The 20,286-nt window shown below is 40.2% G+C and overlaps 1 protein-coding gene across 1 annotated transcript in view; it reads left to right on the forward strand.

Moving 5' to 3' along the window:
• Window positions 1-20,286, forward strand: part of LOC124721422 (hippocampus abundant transcript 1 protein) — a 98,891-nt gene that overhangs the window by 70,733 nt on the left and 7,872 nt on the right. Inside the window, exons 8-11 of the mRNA XM_047246396.1 lie at window positions 828-1,009; window positions 1,765-1,862; window positions 7,476-7,663; window positions 17,897-18,023. Coding sequence (XP_047102352.1) covers window positions 828-1,009; window positions 1,765-1,862; window positions 7,476-7,663; window positions 17,897-18,023 — 595 coding nt within the window. The remainder of the gene's footprint in view (window positions 1-827; window positions 1,010-1,764; window positions 1,863-7,475; window positions 7,664-17,896; window positions 18,024-20,286) is intronic.

Consider the following 20,286-nt stretch of genomic DNA (forward strand, 5'->3'; position numbering starts at 1 on the left):
CAATTATCATAATAATTTTGTCCACACTTTTCATTCATGAAGCTTCATAAATAGATGTCTTCGATGCATCATGAATATCTGGTGGCCAGAAAAAATATGTAATGAGGAGCTCTGGCGAATAACAAACCCGATACCTATAGAAGACCAGATACGAGAGAGAAAGTGGGGTTGGTTGGGGCACACCTTGAGAAAACCAGATGGAACCATCGAGAAAAAAGCATTGGAATGGAATCCCCAGGGAACAAGGAAGAGAGGAAGACCAAGGGGCACATGGAAGAGGACAGTGGAAGGGGAAGCAAAAAGAGTAGGCAAGACCTGGGCAGAATTGAGGCAAATGGCCAAAGACAGAGACGGATGGCGAGTTCTCCTAGATGCCCTATGTCCCCATAGGGGCCAAAGGCCAAAGGAATTAAGTCAAGTTTCATTCATGAAGTTTTGTGGGACCTTTATAAAGTTTTGAGTTACAATGTATTTCCTTTCATCTTATGCAGAATGCCTGAAGAACAATTATTTGCATAAGTTAATGTTGTTAATTTTGGCATCTATTGAATGTATTTAAGTACTGTGCCTATGTCTCATTGCTGTTAATCCATTTCAGTGGAATACTGTAATGGACACACTGACCAAACTTCATTATTTCTTTCACAGATTTGTATTTAAAAATCCATTTCACGATAGAAATGTAAGGAGACACGTATAAATTTTAATTTTTGTCTGATTGTTATGTCATGGATGTTTTGAAACCTTAATCATGTTTGACTGTTTTATAAAAACCAACTCAAAGTGATTTATCTTTTTTTACTAATTTTGCTCTGTTTGATTTCCAGGTGATGGATTTTAGTGTTGTAATGGTCGCTGTCTTTATTGCCACAGTGGGTATACTGTCTGTTGGTGCGCAGATAATTTTAGGATTCCTAATGCGTTCTTTGGGCAGTAAGCACACAATTATTGTTGGTCTTGTGTTTGAAATGTTGCAACTAATGTGGTATGGATTCGGCTCACAAACATGGTTAGTGAAACTGGATAAAGCTATAAACCTTAACACAAAACAGTTTCTTTTTACATGCCATTTGTTGTCATTAACATGCAGAAGTGTTATTTGTTATGAAGTAAATCTATACTGTCATAAATTTTTCACATGTGCTGTTTATGCAAGTAAGCTATCCAGGGGAAAAGGGGGGTGGCTATTTGGAAATTTTTTGAACATGAGATGAGATAACAACAATTTGATTGAAAAAGAAAAGGACTGAAAATATGAAGAACACAAAACAGAGATTGTCAGAATCCAGTGTGTACAACAAGTAAAACTGTCATCAATCCAATGGTTGGTTTAACACTGCAATGCTTTATTTTGTCTTATTCGAGATGTCATACCCTTGCCTTCCTGTGACCTTTGAGCTGACTACCTAGTCAGTAATGGGGGACTTACATTTAACTCAGAATTTGAATAGTACAATATCAGCTGAGAAGTTACAGAATTGATTCAGTGGAATAACTGACAAAGATTAGAAAATCAGTGAATTGCATCTTGTAAATGTTGCAAAAATTGAATGTTTATTGTTCATCAGGTCACAGATCTGTGAAATAGGAAACACCAAGAGTTTTTTAATTTTCCATTAATGTTTTTTTTCATGTACATGCTATTGAATGACGCTAATATTATTTCATCTCATATTAAATTATAATTGCTAAAGAAGTTTTGTATAATTTTTTCCTTAATAGATGATTAACAATTTTAACTAAAATTGTCTGTGTTATCAACAGGATGATGTGGGCCGCTGGGGTCCTGGCTTCAATCTCTAGCATCACATATCCTGCTATTAGTGCCTTTGTATCAATGCATTCTGATGCAGACAAACAAGGTATGAATGTAGGTGCAGTGTTTCTTTGTACTCCAAAGAGTGCTTTTATGTCAGGCTTGTTGTGATGCAAACATAAAATACATATAGATTCACTTTCTTGTCGCATATACACTCCTGGAAATGGAAAAAAGAACACATTGACACCGGTGTGTCAGACCCACCATACTTGCTCCGGACACTGCGAGAGGGCTGTACAAGCAATGATCACACGCACGGCACAGCGGACACACCAGGAACCGCGGTGTTGGCCGTCGAATGGCGCTAGCTGCGCAGCATTTGTGCACCGCCGTCGTCAGTGTCAGCCAGTTTGCCGTGGCATACGGAGCTCCATCGCAGTCTTTAACACTGGTAGCATGCCGCAACAGCGTGGACGTGAACCGTATGTGCAGTTGACGGACTTTGAGCGAGGGCGTATAGTGGGCATGCGGGAGGTCGGGTGGACGTACCGCCGAATTGCTCAACACGTGGGGCGTGAGGTCTCCACAGTACATCAATGTTGTCGCCAGTGGTCGGCGGAAGGTGCACGTGCCCGTCGACCTGGGACCGGACCGCAGCGACGCACAGATGCACGCCAAGACCGTAGGATCCTACGCAGTGCCGTAGGGGACCGCACCGCCACTTCCCAGCAAATTAGGGACACTGTTGCTCCTGGGGTATCGGCGAGGACCATTCGCAACTGTCTCCATGAAGCTGGGCTACGGTCCCGCACACCGTTAGGCCGTCTTCCGCTCACGCCCCAACATCGTGCAGCCCGCCTCCAGTGGTGTCGCGACAGGCGTGAATGGAGGGACGAATGGAGACGTGTCGTCTTCAGCGATGAGAGTCGCTTCTGCCTTGGTGCCAATGATGGTCGTATGCGTGTTTGGCGCCGTGCAGGTGAGCGCCACAATCAGGACTGCATACGACCGAGGCACACAGGGCCAACACCCGGCATCATGGTGTGGGGAGCGATCTCCTACACTGGCCGTACACCACTGGTGATCGTCGAGGGGACACTGAATAGTGCACGGTACATCCAAACCGTCATCGAACCCATCGTTCTACCATTCCTAGATCGGCAAGGGAACTTGCTGTTCCAACAGGACAATGCACGTCCGCATGTATCCCGTGCCACCCAACGTGCTCTAGAAGGTGTAAGTCAACTATCCTGGCCAGCAAGATCTCCGGATCTGTCCCCCATTGAGCATGTTTGGGACTGGATGAAGCGTCGTCTCACGCGGTCTGCACGCCCAGCACGAGCGCTGGTCCAACTGAGGCGCCAGGTGGAAATGGCATGGCAAGCCGTTCCACAGGACTACATCCAGCATCTCTACGATCGTCTCCATGGGAGAATAGCAGCCTGCATTGCTGCGAAAGGTGGATATACACTGTACTAGTGCCGACATTGTGCATGCTCTGTTGCCTGTGTCTATGTGCCTGTGGTTCTGTCAGTGTGATCATGTGATGTATCTGACCCCAGGAATGTGTCAATAAAGTTTCCCCTTCCTGGGACAATGAATTCACGGTGTTCTTATTTCAATTTCCAGGAGTGTATATTGTTTTGTGCTCCTAATAGCACACTGATATTCACCTAGGATACAAAACAGAAGTCTGTGCTTTGAAATTTTCTCCACAATGGCAGAATTTATCATTACATTTCTGTTATAATTTGCCTAAGGCCTTTATGACACTGTAAAATAACATTGTCAAATGGCTGTTGTAAATTACATTGTATAAAATCTATGTCAGTGTGCTGTGGAATACTTTGATCATATCATAAAAGTTAATGTGTGAATTTAGCTTTTATAAAAGATTTGTCAAAGATCCCTGACAGTGTAACACGGGCCTAAAGCAGTACAATGCACAATCACAAAGTATACTGGAGGAATATCTATCAGTGTTTTACAAACAAGATGTTCCTACGTGCAGTATATGGTTTCACAAATGCTTTGTTCATGGAACTATATTATATTCTGAGTCATATTTTAGCAAAGTACAGGTTCTCACAATTATCCACATGTTAACACTTAAAGATGGTAATTATAATGCCAGATAATTTAGTAAATAAGATTCAGTATAGGAATTGAGAGTTTTATGTAATCACTCATGTGTAGAAACCAGCGAAAGGAACTTAAATAAAATTTGAGAAAATACTAAGCTAAACCCTTATTCCATCTAAGATATTCATGAATATCTAAAATATTATTATATGAATATAATAGAGGGAAACATTCCACGTGGGAAAAATATATATAAAAAACAAAGATGCTGTAACTTACCAAATGAGAAAGCACTGGTAGATAGGCACAATAAAAAACACACACACACACACAAATTTCAAGCTTTTGCAACCCAAGGTTGCTTCATCAGGAAAGAGGGAAGGAGAGGGAAAGATGAAAGGATGTGGGTTTTAAGGGAGCGGGTAAGGAGCCATTCCAAACCTGGGAGCGGAAAGACTTACCTTAGGGGGGAAAAAGGACAGGTATACACTCGCGCGCGCAAACACACACACACACACACACACACACACACACACACACACACACACACTCACTCATCCATCCGCACGTATACAGACACAGGCAGACATACGAAAATGCAAAGGGGTTGGGCAGAGATGTCAGTCAAGGCGGAAGTACAGAGGTAAAGATGTTGTTGAATGACAGGTGATGTACGAGGGGCGGCAACTTGAAATTAGCGAAGGTTGAGGCCAGGTGGGTAACGGGAAGAGAGAATATATTGAAGGGCAAGTTCCCATCTCCAGAATTCTGATAGGTTGGTGTCAGTGGCAAGTATCCAGATAACCCGGACGGTGTAACACTGTGCCGAGATGTGCTGGCCGTGCACCAAGGCATGTTTAGCCACAGGGTGATCCTCATTACCAACAAACACTGTCTGCCTGTGTTCGTCCATGCGAATGGACAGTTTGTCGCTGGTCATTCCCACATAGAAGGCTTCACAGTGTAGGCATGTCAGTTGGTAAATTATGTGGGTGCTTTCACACGTGGCTCTGCCTTTGATCGTGTACACCTTCCGGGTTACAGGACTGGAGTAGGTGGTGGTGGGAGGTTGCATGGGACAGGTTTTACACCAGGGATGGTTACAAGGGTAGGAGCCAGAGGGTAGGGAAGATGGTTTGAGGATTTCATAGGAATGAACCTAGCAGTTACCAACGTTAGGTGGACAGCAGAAAGACACTCTTGGTGAAGTGGGGAGGATTTCATGAAGGATGGATCTCATTTCAGGGCAGGATTTGAGGAAGTTGCATCCGTGCTGGAGAGCCACATTCAGAGTCTGATCCAGTCCCGGAAAGTATCCTGTCACAAGGGGGACCACTTTTGGGGTTCTCCTGTTTGAGGTTCTGGGTTTGAGGGGATGAGGAAGTGGCTCTGGTTATTTGCTTCTGTACCAGGTCGGGAGGGTAGTTGCGGGATGTGAAAGCTGTTTTCAGGTTATTGGTGTATGGTTCAGGGATTCAGGACTGGAGCAGATTCGTTTGCCACGAAGACCTAAGCTGTAGAGAAGGGACCGTTTGATATGGAATGGGTGGCAGCTGTCATAATGGAGGTACTGTTGCTTGTTGGTGGGTTTGATGTGGACGGATGTGTGAAGCTGGCCATTGGACAGATGAAGGTCAACGTCGAGGAAAGTGGCATGGGATTTGGAGTAGGACCAGGTGAATCTGATGGAACCAAAGGAGTTGAGGTTGGAGAGGAAATTCTGGAGTTGTTCTTCACTGTGAGTCCAGATCATGAAAATGTCATCAATAAATCTGTACCAAACTGTGGGTTGGCAGGCTCGGGTAACCAAGAAGGCTTCCTCTAAGCGACCCATAAATAGGTTGGTGTATGAGGGGCCATCCTGGTACCCATGGCTGTTCACTTTAATTGTTGGCATGTTTGGCCTTCAGAAGTGTAGAAGTTTTGGGTTAGGATGAAGCTGGCTAAGGTAATGAGGAAAGAGGTTTTAGGTAGGGTAGCAGGTGATTGGTGTGAAAGGAAGTGCTCCATTGCAGCAAAGCCCTGGACGTGCGGGATATTTGTGTATCAATGGTTACAAGGATGGTTTCCGGGGGTAACAGATTGGGTAAGGATTCCAGGCGTTCGAGAAAGTGGTTGGTGTCTTTGATGAAGGATGGGAGACTGCCTGTAATGGGTTGAAGGTGTTGATCTATGTAGGCAGAGATACGTTCTGTGGGGGTTTGGTAGCCAGCTACAATGGGGCGGCCGGGATGTTTGGGTTTGTGAATTTTAGGAAGTAGGTAGAAGGTAGGGGTGCGGGGTGTTGGTGGGGTCAGGAGGTTGATGGAGTCAGGTGAAAGGTTTTGTAGGGGGCCTAAGGTTCTGAGGATTCCTTGAAGCTCCACCAGGAGAGCTTCTGTAAAGTTTGGAAGGTAGGAGACAGGTACTGGCAGAAGTAAAGCTGTGAGGACGGGGCGTGAGCCGTGCTTGGGTAGCTCAGTTGGTAGAGCACTTGCCCGCGAAAGGCAAAGGTCCCAAGTTCGAGTCTCGGTCCGGCACACAGTTTTAATCTGCCAGGAAGTTTCGTTGCCTTTCATTTAGTTGCAAAGATGGAATATGCCTCCATGAATTTTGAAGAAACTAAGGAATGGTAGAAAGTGAATAAAGTGACAATATATATAGCTATTGATAAGTAATAAGTCTGACGTTATCTATGGGCATCATGAAGGCCATTGCCAGAAAATTCTTCGTAGTTGGTTTCAGTTAACTGTTGCTAGTAGATTTATTGTTATCCTGGCCAGGACTACAATTGAGTGATTTCTTCAGAAGGAAGTTCATACAATGAAATGGTCAGATGATTCCCCCAAAACTCAAAAGAAAAGAAGATGGAGGCTGTGGGAAGCCCCCCCAAAAAAAAAAAAAAAAAAAAAAAAAAAAAAAAAAAAAAAAAAAAAAAAAGATGTGGCCTGTGGGAAGTCCAGTGCAGTAGTGTTTATGGAGAGTGTAGATGAACTGCAAATGTGTATCATTTACATGAAGTCAGATACATCTGCCGTTCTTAAAGAAATTAGTTGATAGAGTGCCAAGCCACTTGTTTCAAATTCCTCTGGGAGAAAGATAATTTATTGAACATTTTGAGTATGTGATCATTTCTGTTTGCAAGAGCAGTTGTTTATTTTTATTTATTTATTTGTTTAATTTTATTCCATTTCTATCTCTAGTTATGGAAGCCAATATTTTGCATGTTTATGATTCAGTACAATATTTACTTATTGTTAACTTATAACCCTTTTAAAATTCATCTTCTTGTGCTGTAAGTCACAAACGCAAAGCTTGCAATCAGCACGTGCACTGTTTAATATTATCATAGTATTAAGGAGATTTAATATTAAATTAGATGTGTTGGATATAATGGGTTAAGAAAATTATAAGACTAGGCATGTGTAATAAGAAATAGGTAACTAGGTTACCAGTCACTTCACAATAAAGTAATTTCCAATTCAAGTAGTTAATGCAGTACCACTTGAACAACATAGCAGGTTCCAAATTTTTTACATTGATTTATTGTGATAGAATTAAAAATCAATTATTATTAAAAATCGATTATTGTGAGCTGGCAGTAGTCCTTTGTTAAATGGAGCATCCATGTTGTAACAGATTTAATTTGTTTCAGGGTTAGTACAAGGAATGGTAACTGGAATGAGAGGGCTCTGTAATGGCCTCGGACCTGCTATGTTTGGTGTAATATTCTACCTCTTTCATGTTGACTTAAATGAAGATCCTTCAAAAATAAGATCTGAACGTCCTATTAATTTGGGAGATAATGGTACCACAGGACAGATGCACGATTCTTTACAACCTGTGAGTTATGTTGTTATGCTTAATGGATACATTTGACACAAGCGCATTTTCTCGGGTGTCCTTGTCTTTTCTTTGATTATCAAGCTTTCTTTTCTTTAACATAATGTTTACAGCATTGAATACAATAGTTGCTAAGAGGTCCAGAATGTAATAAGACAGACCTTTGCATTCCAATTTGCATTAGTAAGAATAAAGTCCCTCCCCTACTGTACTTCTTCCATCTCAAGAGAGGGAAGAGGAGACAAGAATATAACATATCAAAAGTTATAGTGAAAAAATGCTACTGATTTGAGGGAGGGAAAGAAAGAGAGAGAGAGAGTAATCAGAAAAATGACATACGGTAGCTTGTAACTTGCCCAAAGGACCAATAGCTACTTTGAACATTATGTATATGTGCACTTTTATGCCCCCAAGACTGTATCCACATTGTATTTCAGGTTTATTGTTTCACTGTTTTAGCTTATTTCTGTTTCACAGTGTTGAAATATAATATTATAGGGTATACCAGTATCCAGGTACAGGTTTGCAGTTACGTTTTGAAGCTGAAGTATTTCTGTCACTTAAGTTAACTATTATATACGTGTTTTCTCGTGGCACACTGTGCAAACACATTGGGACCAGTGCAGGGGCTTATTACACTTTTGTACTGTAATGCCATCACATATGAATGACTTTGGCACTACTAAATATGACTCGTGCTTTACTGGCTGATTCTAATTAAGAAACTTGAAAATGGTCTTGTGGAGTGAAACTGACAGTTTGTGTAGCATATAGGTATAAAGTCTGCTGCTGCAAGTGGACTACCATAGTTGTGTTTCAAATGATTAAACATGCATGTAAGTTTTTTTTTTTTTTTTTTTTTTTTTTTTTTTTTTTTTTTTTTTTTTACTATCATGCTAAATCTGTACTAATAATAAAACTGTAAGCCTGTTGTGTCTGTCTGTTTCAATGTGTTAATCTCCAAAGCTACTAAGTGACTTTTCGTAGTGTTTTCATAGGTAACTTAATCATAGCATGGGAAAACATATAAGCTTTATTTCATCAAAACTGTAACACAAAATAAGAAAAGATATTGTAATTTTAAGTTTTATCTAAAATTGTCAGCTCAGCTTAGTAGTTGGAATGTTTAATCATCATGGTGTAAATCACCAAAGAACCAGCAGATGGTGCTGTTAGTTTTGTAGTACACCAAAGATCCAATAGATGGTGCTATTAGTTTTTCTTTTAACTCAGTAACAGATCGATATTCAGAAGTTTATATCACTGACAGAATTAAGCATCACTATCTTACCTTTATGGGTACAGCTACAGCTACATACATACTTTACAAGCCACTCTACCGTGCATGGCAGAGGGTATCCAGTACCACTACTAGTCATTTCCTTTCCTGTGCCACTCACATATAGAGCAAGGGAGAAATGACTGTCTATATGCCACCATATGGGGCTTATCTTTGTGGTCCTTATGCAAAATGCTTGTTGGTGGCAGTAGAATCGTTCTGCAGTCAGCTTCAAATGCCGGTTCTCGAAATTTTCTCAATGCTGTTACTTGAAAAGAACTTCGCCTTCCCTCCAGGGACTCCCATTTGAGTTTCCCAAGCATCTCTGTAACACTTGCATTTTGTTTGAAACTTTCAGTTACAAATCTACCCACCCACCTCTGAATTGCTTCAATGTCTTCCTTTAATCTGACCTGTTACGGATTCCAAACACTCGAGCAGTACTCAAGATTAAGTCACAATAGTGTCCTATTTGGTCTCCTTTACAGATGAACCACACTTTCTCAATACACCGACGTCGACCATTCGCCTTCTCTACCATAATCCTTGCATGCTCGTTCCATTTCATATTGCTCTGCAATACTATGCCCAGATGTTTAAACAATGTGGCTGTGTCAAGCAGGACACTACTAATGCTGTATCCAAATGTTACAGGTTCGCTTTTCCTCCACATCCACATTAACTTACATTTTCTGCATTTAGAGCTAGTTGCCATTCATCACACCAGCTATAAATTATATCTAAGTCATCTTGTATCCTCCTACAATCGCTCAACTTCGACACCACACGAACATTGAATTGTCTTGTCTAGGATATATGGATTTACTGAGTTTGGTTGGTGTATTAAAAACTTGAAATTGTGCTGCTGCTATCAATAGATTTTATTTATGTTCTTTGCTAGGAACAATGAACTTATTAAGTTTGCTTTGTAATTTGGGGTACCTATTCACTACATTTTGATTTACTTTTGTTCACAACTAAAAATGTGTAGAAAATGGTCAAGTATTTCTGAATATACCAGAAAGGCTAAAAGACTGAGGACTATGTGGTCTTAAGAATACACTGAAGATGGTGAGGTGAGACTTGCTGCTGCCCGGGAACATCAAGGTTTAACTCGCTCTGTGGAAACTCCTTTTGAAATTTAAGTGCAGTGTAACTCTGATGATGAACATCATGCATTATCTCACTCCTCAAAACCCTCCTCTCACAGAGTCTTAAATTTACTTCTCTCCAATGTGACCTCATAGAAATGGAAATTTTGATGGGAAATGGCACAGCCGAGTGAGTTTTTATACACTGAATCCTGCTTATTCCTAACAGTTTACCATTTCACTTTAAATGTATGTAGTTCCAGGTGGGCTTATGTCATGCCATGACCGTAAACAAAGCACAAGACCAGACACTACATATGGCGGGTGTGGACCTTAGTGTCGGTTGCTTTTGTCACAGTTAGCTCTACATGCCTCTCTCCCATGTTAAAGAAACATACAAGCATACTTATTCAAAACATTGTATTCAAAGAAGCTTTATAAGTTTTAAGTCAAAATAAATTGCATGTATACATATTTGTGACTACTCAATATACTATTGAATATGTCACTCAATTTTAAAATATCGTATTTTCTCTTGAAAACATGGCTACATGCTTTCCATTGATGTAACTGGATTTTTACTTCAATCTTAATATACAGTAGATCAATGAAAATAACAAATTTTTGAAAACTAATACAATTAGAGAGATAAAAATAATCTGAACAAGCGGCAGCAGGAGAAAATATGAGTATAATTTTTTATCGATCCATTTAAATTAACATACAATAAAGTTTGATGTAAAAACGAAAACAATCTGTTACTGAAAAAATAATTTAGTTGGATAGAAAAAATCTACTCACCAAGTGGCGGCAGAACATACACACAAAAGATTGTTGTAATTTGCAAGCTTTTTGGAACCAGTGGCTCCTTCTTCAGGCAGAAGGGTTGAAGGGGAAGTACAAAGGGTGAAGGAAAAGGACTGGAGAGGTCTAGGAAAAGGGGTAGATTTCGGGAAAGTCACCCAGAACTGAGGGTCGGGGGAGACTTACCGTACGGGAAAGTTTGATGAACATAAACCGACCAATACTGCTATTATCTGTTGACAAATTCATGTATGGAATAGAAGTTGTCAGGTATAAGTGATTTCAATTTGGTTTTAAAACTATTTCAATTCTCTGCCTACATATTTCATTTACATGGTAGGAGGTCGGTTATTTTTATGGCTTCATACTTTCTTCCTTTCTATGGTAGAGTAAAATTAAGATGTGAATGCTGGAGACTATTTTTGTTCCTAGTGTAATGTTTATGAATGCTGCTAGTATTTTCAAATTGTGACTGGTGTTTCACAACAAGCTTCATAAAACAGTAAATATGTCGTGAGTGGGAATGGAAGTATGCAAAGTCAGCCAACTTTCTGATGCTTTCATCACCCTATTACACACAGAGCAAATATTGCTTAATTCAAGAATTTGAGAACCTATATAATATATGATTTTCATTTCAAATTCTTATAGTATATGCACACCCACAAATTTTGAATATTCAGTTTTACGAATTTCCTGTCTCTGTACTTTGTTGTTACATTGTGTCTTGTAAAGAATTAAACAAACTGTATTTTTCTAACTTAAATGATAGGCTGTTTATTGAGAACTTTGTTGAAGATCTCATTTTTTGTTCATTTTGCTGTTACACTTCTGTTGGGCTTTATGATGATGCAATCATCATCAACAAAGAGTACTATTCCTCCTTTATAATTTTAAGGTGAAAAGTTATTAACTGCAAGAAAAGGAGCACTCCCAGTATTGAACCCTGTCAACACCAGTACTAATTTGGCCCTACTTATAAGAAAATTCACCACGAAAACTGTGTAAACTATCTGATGTGACTTTTTGTTTCCTATTAGTTAAATATGAACTAAATTACTTACTCATTGTACCTCCAAAAGAAGATTGTGATTTGCACAGTGGAATAACTTGGAGAGATCACATAATATCTAAGTAGGTGGGATAGTGTTATTAACCTATTTTTAAATACACCGCGGTGACAAAAGTTATGAGATGCCTCCTGATATTGTTTCAGACCTCCTGTTGCCCAGCATAGTGCAGGAACTTGAGGTGGCTTGGGCTTGACAAGTCATCAGAAGTCCCCTGCAGAAATATTGAGTCATTCTGCCTCTGTAACCATCCATAATTGCAAAAGTGTTGCTGGTACAGGATGTTGTGCATGAACTGACCTCTCGATTATGTGCCATAAATGTTCGATGGGATTCATGTTGGATGATCTGGGTAGCCAAATCATTCACTGAGCAATTGTGTCCCATTAACATGGTGCATTGTCATCCATAAAAATTCCATTGCTGTTTGGGAACATGAAGTACATGAATGGCTGCAAATGGTCTCTCAAGTAGGTGAATAAAGGTCAATGATCAGCTCTTACCAACTGAAATTGTGAGTCATCTGACCAGGTTATGGTTTTCCAGTTGTGTAGGGTCCAACTGATATGATCACCAGCCCAGGAGAGGCACTGCAGGCGATGTCAGGATATTAGCAGAGGCATTCATGTCAGTCGTCTGCTGCCGCAGCCCGTTAATGCAAATTTTGCTGCACTGTCCTAATGGATATGTTTGTTGTATGTCCCAAATTGATTTCTGTGGTTATTTCACACTGTGTTGCTTGTCTGTTAGTATGGACAACTCTATGCAAATGCTGCTGCTCTCTATCATTAAATGAAGGCCGTTTGCCACTACTTTGTCCGTGGTGAGAGGTAATGTCTGAAATTTGGTGTTCTTGGCACACTCTGGACACTGTGGGTATCAGAATAGTGCATTCCCTAACAATTTCTGAGATGGAATGTCCCACGCATCCAGCTCCAACTACCATTCCGCGTTCAGAGTCTGTTAATTCCTGTGATGCAGCCATAATCACATCATAAACCTTTTCACCTGAATCACTTGAGTACAGATGACAGCTCCGCCAATGCACTGCCCTTTTGTACCTTGCATACGCGATACTACTGCCCTCTGTATTGTGCATATTGCTATCCCATGACTATTGTCACCTCATTGTGTGTTCAGTGGAGAGGACATTCTGGAATCTAAATTGTGGCCAACTCAGAATTTCATATTTGCAGATGTGCCCAACTATTCGTAAGTACACTACCTTTACTAAAACATTTGAGAAGAAAGTTAACTGTGAGACAGATTGATAGTTTAATATCAGTCAAAGTTCGTATCTTAAAGAGAGGCCTAATGGTGGCATACATTGAATATAGAGTAGTAAGGAAAGTTGAGATATAATGTAAATAATTTAGCAGTAAAGGAGACCACTCCTGGAATAGTGAAGAGCAGAAGTGTTGAATTGTCGACAGGCACATGCAAAAGAAAATGAAAACTTTCTGTCTTCTGGAAGAAATCTTTTGGCTAGCTAGACTACGTGTATGACGACTCCCCTCCACACACACACACACACACACACACACACACACACACACACACACACACACACACACACAGTTTTCATCCTCTCTTGTTTGTGCCTGTCAATGACACAACGCTTCCGCTATTCGATGAGTGGTCTCCTTTACTTGTATATTGATGGCATATTTTAGTCAATCTGGAAAGATACATTGTGAAAGTGATAAATTACATTAATACCCAAGTACAGTAGCTGTAGTAGGGAAGAACATGGTGGTAGTATGGGGTGTTCAGGAAGTCTCTCCACAGTGCCGTATGCTGCAGTGAATATACTGAAATGAAACTCAGTGAAATATAAGTTATTAATTTATTTAATATTCATTTTTACCTACAAATTTTCACATTAAATGCTGAAAGTGTCCCCCATGTTGTTGAATACACAATTCAATTCATCTGATCATGATTCCAAACACAAGTTGTAACATTTCTTCTGTAACAGAAGCAGTGAAAGAGGATATTGCGGTTTTCAATTCAACGATGGATTTTGGATGGTTTTTATAGACAGTTGCTTTCGCTGCACTCCAGAAGAAAGTCAGGTGTTGTTGTTGTTGTTGTTGTTGTCTTCAGTCCTTAGTCTGGTTTGATGTAGCTCTCCATGCTACTCTATCTTGTGCAAGCTTCTTCATCTCCCAGTACTTACTGCAACCTACATCCTTCTGAATCTGCTTAGTGTATTCATCTCTTGGTCTCCCTCTACGATTTTTACCTTCCACGCTGCCCTCCAATGCTAAATTTGTGATCCCTTGATGCCTCAGAACATGTCCTACCAACCGGTCCCTTCTTCTTGTCAAGTTGTGCCACAAACTCCTCTTCTCCCCAATTCTATTCAATACCTCCTCATTAGTTATGTGATGTACCCATCTAATCTTCAGCATTCTTCTGTAGCACCACATTTCGAAAGCTTCTATTCTCTTCCTGTCCAAACTATTTATCGTCCATGTTTCACTTCCATACATGGCTACACTCCATACAAATACTTTCAGAAACAACTTCCTGACACTTAAATCTATACTCGATGTTAACAAACTTCTCTTCTTCAGAAACGCTTTCCTTGCCATTGCAAGTCTACATTTTATATCCTCTCTACTTCGACTATCATCAGTTATTTTGCTCCCCAAATAGCAAAACTCCTTTACTACTTTAAGTGTCTCATTTCCTAATTAATTCCCTCAGCATCACCCAACTTAATTCGACTACATTCCATTATCCTCGTTTTGCTTTTGTTGATGTTCATCGTATATCCTCCTTTCAAGACACTGTCCTTTCCGTTCAACTGCTCTTCCAAGTCCTTTGCTGTCTCTGACAGAATTACAATGTCATCGGCGAACCTCAACGTTTTTATTTCTTCTCCATGGACTTCAATACCTACTCCGAATTTTTCTTTTGTTTCCTTTACTGCTTGCTCAATATACAGATTGAATAACATCAGGGACGGGCTACAACCCTGTCTCACTCCCTTCCCAACCGCTGCTTCCCTTTCATGCCCCTCGACTCTTATAACTGCCATCTGGTTTCTGTACAAATTGTAAGTAGCCTTTCGCCCCCTGTATTTTACCCCTGCCACCTTTAGAATTTGAAAGAGAGTAATCCAGTCAACATTATCAAAAGCTTTCTCTAAGTCTACAAATGCTAGAAATGTAGGTTTGCCTTTCCTTAATCTATTTTCTAAGATTAGTCGTAGGGCCAGTATTGCCTCACGTGTTCCAACATTTCTGCGGAATCCAAACTGATCTTCACCAAGGTCGGCTTCTACCAGTTTTTCCATTCGTCTGTAAAGAATTCGCATTAGTATTTTGCAGCTGTGACTTATTAAACTGATAATTCGGTAATTTTCACATCTGTCAACACCTGCTTTCTTTGGGATTGGAATTATTATATTCTTCTTGAAGTCTGAGGGTATTTCGCCTGTCTCATACATCTTGCTCACCAGATGGTAGAGTTTTGTCAGGACTGGCTCTCCCAAGGCCGTCAGTCGTTCCAATGGAATGTTGTCTACTCCCGGGGCCTTGTTTTGACTCAGGTCTTTCAGTGCTCTGTCAAACTCTTCACGCAGTATCATATCTCCCATTTCATCTTCATCTACATCCTCTTCCATTTCCATAATATTGTCCTCAAGTACATCGCCCTTGTATAGACACTCTATATACTCCTTCCACCTTTCTGCTTTCCCTTCTTTGCTTAGAACTGGGTCTCCATCTGAGTTCTTGATATTCATACAAGTGGTTCTCTTTTCTTCAAAGGTCTCTTTAATTTTCCTGTAGGCAGTATCTATCTTACCCCTAGTGAGATAACCCTCTACATCCTTACATTTGTCCTCTAGCCATCCCTGCTTAGCCATTTTGCACTTCCTGTCGATCTCATTTTTGAGACGTTTGTATTCCTTTTTGCCTGCTTCATTTACTGCGTTTTTATATTTTCTCCTTTCATCAATTAAATTCAATATTTCTTCTGTTACCCAAGGATTTCTAGCAGCCCTTGTCTTTTTACCTACTTTATCCTCTGCTGCCTTCACTACTTCATCCCTTAAAGCTACCCATTCTTCTTCTACTGTATTTCTTTCCCCCATTCCTGTCAATTGTTCCCTTATGCTCTCCCTGAAACTTTGTACAACCTCTGGTTCTTTCGGTTTATCCAGGTCCAATCTCCTTAAATTCCCACCTTTTTGCAGTTTCTTAAGTTTTAATCTACAGTTCATAACCAATAGATTGTGGACAGAGTCCACATCTGTCCCTGGAAATGTCTTACAATTTAAAACCTGGTTCCTAAATCTCTGTCTTACCATTATATAATCTATCTGAAACCTGTCAGTATCTCCAGGCTTCTTCCATGTATACAACCTTCTTTTATGATTCTTGAACCAAGTGTTAGCTATGATTAAGTTATGCTCTGTTTAAAATTCTACCAGGCATCTTCCTCTTTCTTTTCTCTCCCCCAATCCATATTCACCCACTATGTTTCCTTCTCTCCCTTTTCCTACTCTCGAATTCCAGTCACCCATGACTATTAAATTTTTGTCTCCCTTCACTACCTGAATAATTTCTTTTATCTCATCATACATTTCATCAATTTCTTCATCATCTGCAGAGTTAGTTGGCGTATAAACTTGTACTACAGTTGCAGGCATGGGCTTTGTGTCTATCTTGGCCAAAATAATGCGTTCACTATGCTGAAATTAACCCATTTGAACTTGTGTGGGATCAATTGAAATGAACTTTGGTCATTGACAATAACCGCATGCTCTGTGAGACTTACACGGAATCCCTATTGAAGAGTGGGACAGTTCGACCAGAGCTGGCTTGATGATCTCATTGATAGTATGCCACAACAGATACAGGGCTGCATCCAAGCAAGGGGACATTGCACCACATATTAACATTGCTCAGGCAGGAATGCTGTGAACCCCCCCCCCCCCCCCTTTCCAATGAAAAAATGAAAAAAGATTATTTAATGTTAAACAAATGCTTGCTTTTTTTTATTTGTGATCTGGGCACATTACGAATGAATGCCTCAGAGACAATTTTTCTTTCGTGTGCTTTCAAAATAAAGGGGTGATGCAAAACTTTTGCTGATATATTTTTCTCAAACTTACTATTTTTCATTCTGTATTTTCCATCAAAGTGTTTTGTAAGCAGTATCAGTCTCCAAAATGAATACTTCTAGTCAAAAGTGTTGAAACTGTGTACTTTCATTCTGTACATTATAGGAAAGAGGTAAATACGTGCAACCTGAAAAATGTTATCAAAATAACAGATAGCTTAAAAAATACAAACGTAAAAAATTCAAAATTTTCATGGTTCAGAGACTGAAATCATGATATAGTGCCACATGGTAAGAGCTGAAATCGCAATTGTGTTGTGCTACAGATGTTTTTAATGAAGCCTTCACATCATAAAGTGTATAAATATGTACTATGACTTCCTTTTCTTGACCGTTATCCCATATCTTCACAGGGTTAGCGCGTTAAATTTTTTTATTTGGCAGAGTTAATGAAAGAGGGTGGCTGGATGGCCTTCCTGTCGCACCTCCTCCCCTCCGTCACCCCCCCCCCCTTTCCGCTTTGTCCCTCGGGGACAGAATTTGCGTACCCCGACTGTCTATGTGTAGTGTCATCCCACGTGAAAGTGTACAAACATTTTCTAAATGTTTCTTAATCACGTAAGTGAGGCAGAATGTGAACCTGGTATTCGCATAGTCAGATGTGGGAAACAGCCTAAAAACCACTCGTCCTCATCGTTAACCCGCTTGGCGGATTCGATCCAGGACCAGCACGCCTCTTTGAATCGTGGGAGCAGTGTGCTAATGCACAAAACTATCTGAGCAGATCAGAAATATGTACTATGACAGTCGTAACATATTCAGAATCTAGTTCTTTTTACAGTGCATCTGATCTTACGTTATGTTTGTAAAATATCTATTTAAATACATTTTTCTTTCTTTCTTTTCATTTCAGTTGGTTCCTGGTCCACCATTTGTTTTTGGTTCCTTTTTGGTGATCTGTGCTTTGCTGGTAGCAGTTTTCATTCCTGAAGGCAACTCTATGGGTTCCAACCTTCGAACTAATTCACGGAGACAATCTGGTAAGAAAATTATCATAATTGACATTGTTTCATCTAAGAGTATAATTTTTGAAATTGTGTTGCAGAATACATATGTGTGACACTAAACTTGAGAATCTGTTTCATAAAATATCTTTTAAAAGCTTTTATGAAGTAATTAGCAAAGACATTTATTAATATAAACATCCATAATTATGGGGCCTTAGGAAAGCCAGCACTTAAAGATAGCTGGAAAATTGAGAAAATGAGATCACTGGTCATGTACTGCTGATTTTGTAGTGTATATCCTCCACCTGTTTGTAAAACAAACGACAAATGGTATGCAAAAATATGCCATCATATCTTTCATTTGTATTTGATTATAAATGTTGAATGTTGCCATCTTGCTCATCAGATTGGGCTAGCATTTTTTATCTGTTCCAATGTAAATACACCAGCAATGCATCAAATGTTTAGGATAAATTGAAAATAAAAAGAAAGACAAATAGAAGTGTAGTGCAGTTGTAGAGGACAATGATTAGCCTGGACTGGGAGAGGGAAAGAAAACTTTGAAGTAAGGAAATTAAAGTAGCAGATAATTTCATCTCTTACTGCGACAATAATCACAAAAGCATTTTGAACTGCAGTTATCAGTTCTGAGCACCTAGTAGTTATGATCACGAGTGCAGCTCGTGGTTTCCATACTGGGGAAGGCTGAAACATTATTGATTGGAACTAACCTAGACCTCAGGCTAATCTACAGATCAGTCTGTCACCACAACCAAGATTGCAGGGGAGGGGGGTGGGGGGCGACAATATTACACTCTAGCCATATGTTTACATACTGTATCTTCTTTCCATTTCATAATCAACAACTAAATAACATCAAAATCTACCTCCAAATAAAATCTCTAGGTAGCTCATTTATCCCTCAACATCACATTTTGTGACATTTTACCACAAGAAATTGTACTAAAAGATGTGTTTTTAAGAGATTTTTAATGTGGTGTATGTTAGCTTCGCTACATACTTAATGTATTTTCATTTCTAAACTTCAGACACTTTATGTTTTGTGCACTGTAACTGTGGTGTTTATGAGTTCACATGATGAAACAGTGATGTTTCCATGTTGTCAAGGATCTCATGCTGTGATTAACTGACATGAGTAACCCGAGCAATTGCCATGGTAATTTGTGTAACATATTTGTTATATTTATACATGTGTGTTACAATAATTGCATTTTAAGTGATATAGCAAACCAACAACTCAGCTGCAGAGTACAATGCTCTCTTAAAATTGTGTGTATACCCTTTCTTGGCTGTACTTTCTACATGTGGGGCTTCCTAGGCCGCATGCCTAGTTTCCTTCAGAAATTTTTAAAAGACTGAGATACGTGTGGGCTCTATCTTGTCGGACATCTTTATTCAGGAAAACGGTGTGCCTCAGGGTTCCGTCCTGAGTGTCGTCCTCTCTGCCATTGACATAAACCCTATAATGGCCTGTCTCCTACTGGGCATCTCCGGCTCCCTTTTCGTTGACAATTTTGCCATATTGCAGTTCTCCATGGACTTGCTCTTACTGAGTGGCGTTACCAGCTATGTTTTGATCGTCTTTATTCGTGGATCATCAACAGTGGCATCCATTTTTCCACTGACAAAACCATTTGTATGAATTTCTGGTGCATAACTGGTTTCTTCCACCATCTTTACATCTTGGGCCTGTTGCTCTTCTGTTCATTGAAACTATGAAATTCCTGGGGCTCCTGCTTGATAGGAAATTTTCTTGGTCCTCCCACGTGTCTTACCTGGCAGCCCGCTGTACGCAGTCCCTCAGTGTCCTGCATGTCATCAATGTTACTTCCTGGGTAGCAGATCAAACCACCCTCCTCCATTTGTACCGGTCCCTTGTGTGTTCGAAACTAGACTATGGGTGCTTTGTTTACGCATCTGCAAGTCCGTCCCTCTTATGCCATCTCAATACTATCCACCATTGTGGCATCTGTTTGGCCACTGGCACCTTTTACACTAGCCCGGTTGAGAGCCTGTCTGCAGAAGCTGCCGAACTACTGCTGTCCTACCACCGTTACTTTCTCCTCAGCAGATGTGCATGCCATTTGTCTGCAATGTGTGGCCATCCATTCCATGCCTCCTTGTTTGATGACTCCTTTGATTGCCAGTATGGGGCATGTCTCTCTTCTTTGTTACTTCCTGGAGTTCAGTTTCGGCTCTTGCTCCGGCAGCTTAACTTCACGTTCCTGCAGCTTTCCTGGTGGGTGTAAACCCTTCACCACCTTGGCTTTGTGGG

This window comes from Schistocerca piceifrons, chromosome X (genome assembly GCF_021461385.2).
Source record: "Schistocerca piceifrons isolate TAMUIC-IGC-003096 chromosome X, iqSchPice1.1, whole genome shotgun sequence".
In the NCBI taxonomy this organism is placed as follows: Eukaryota; Metazoa; Arthropoda; class Insecta; order Orthoptera; family Acrididae; genus Schistocerca; species Schistocerca piceifrons.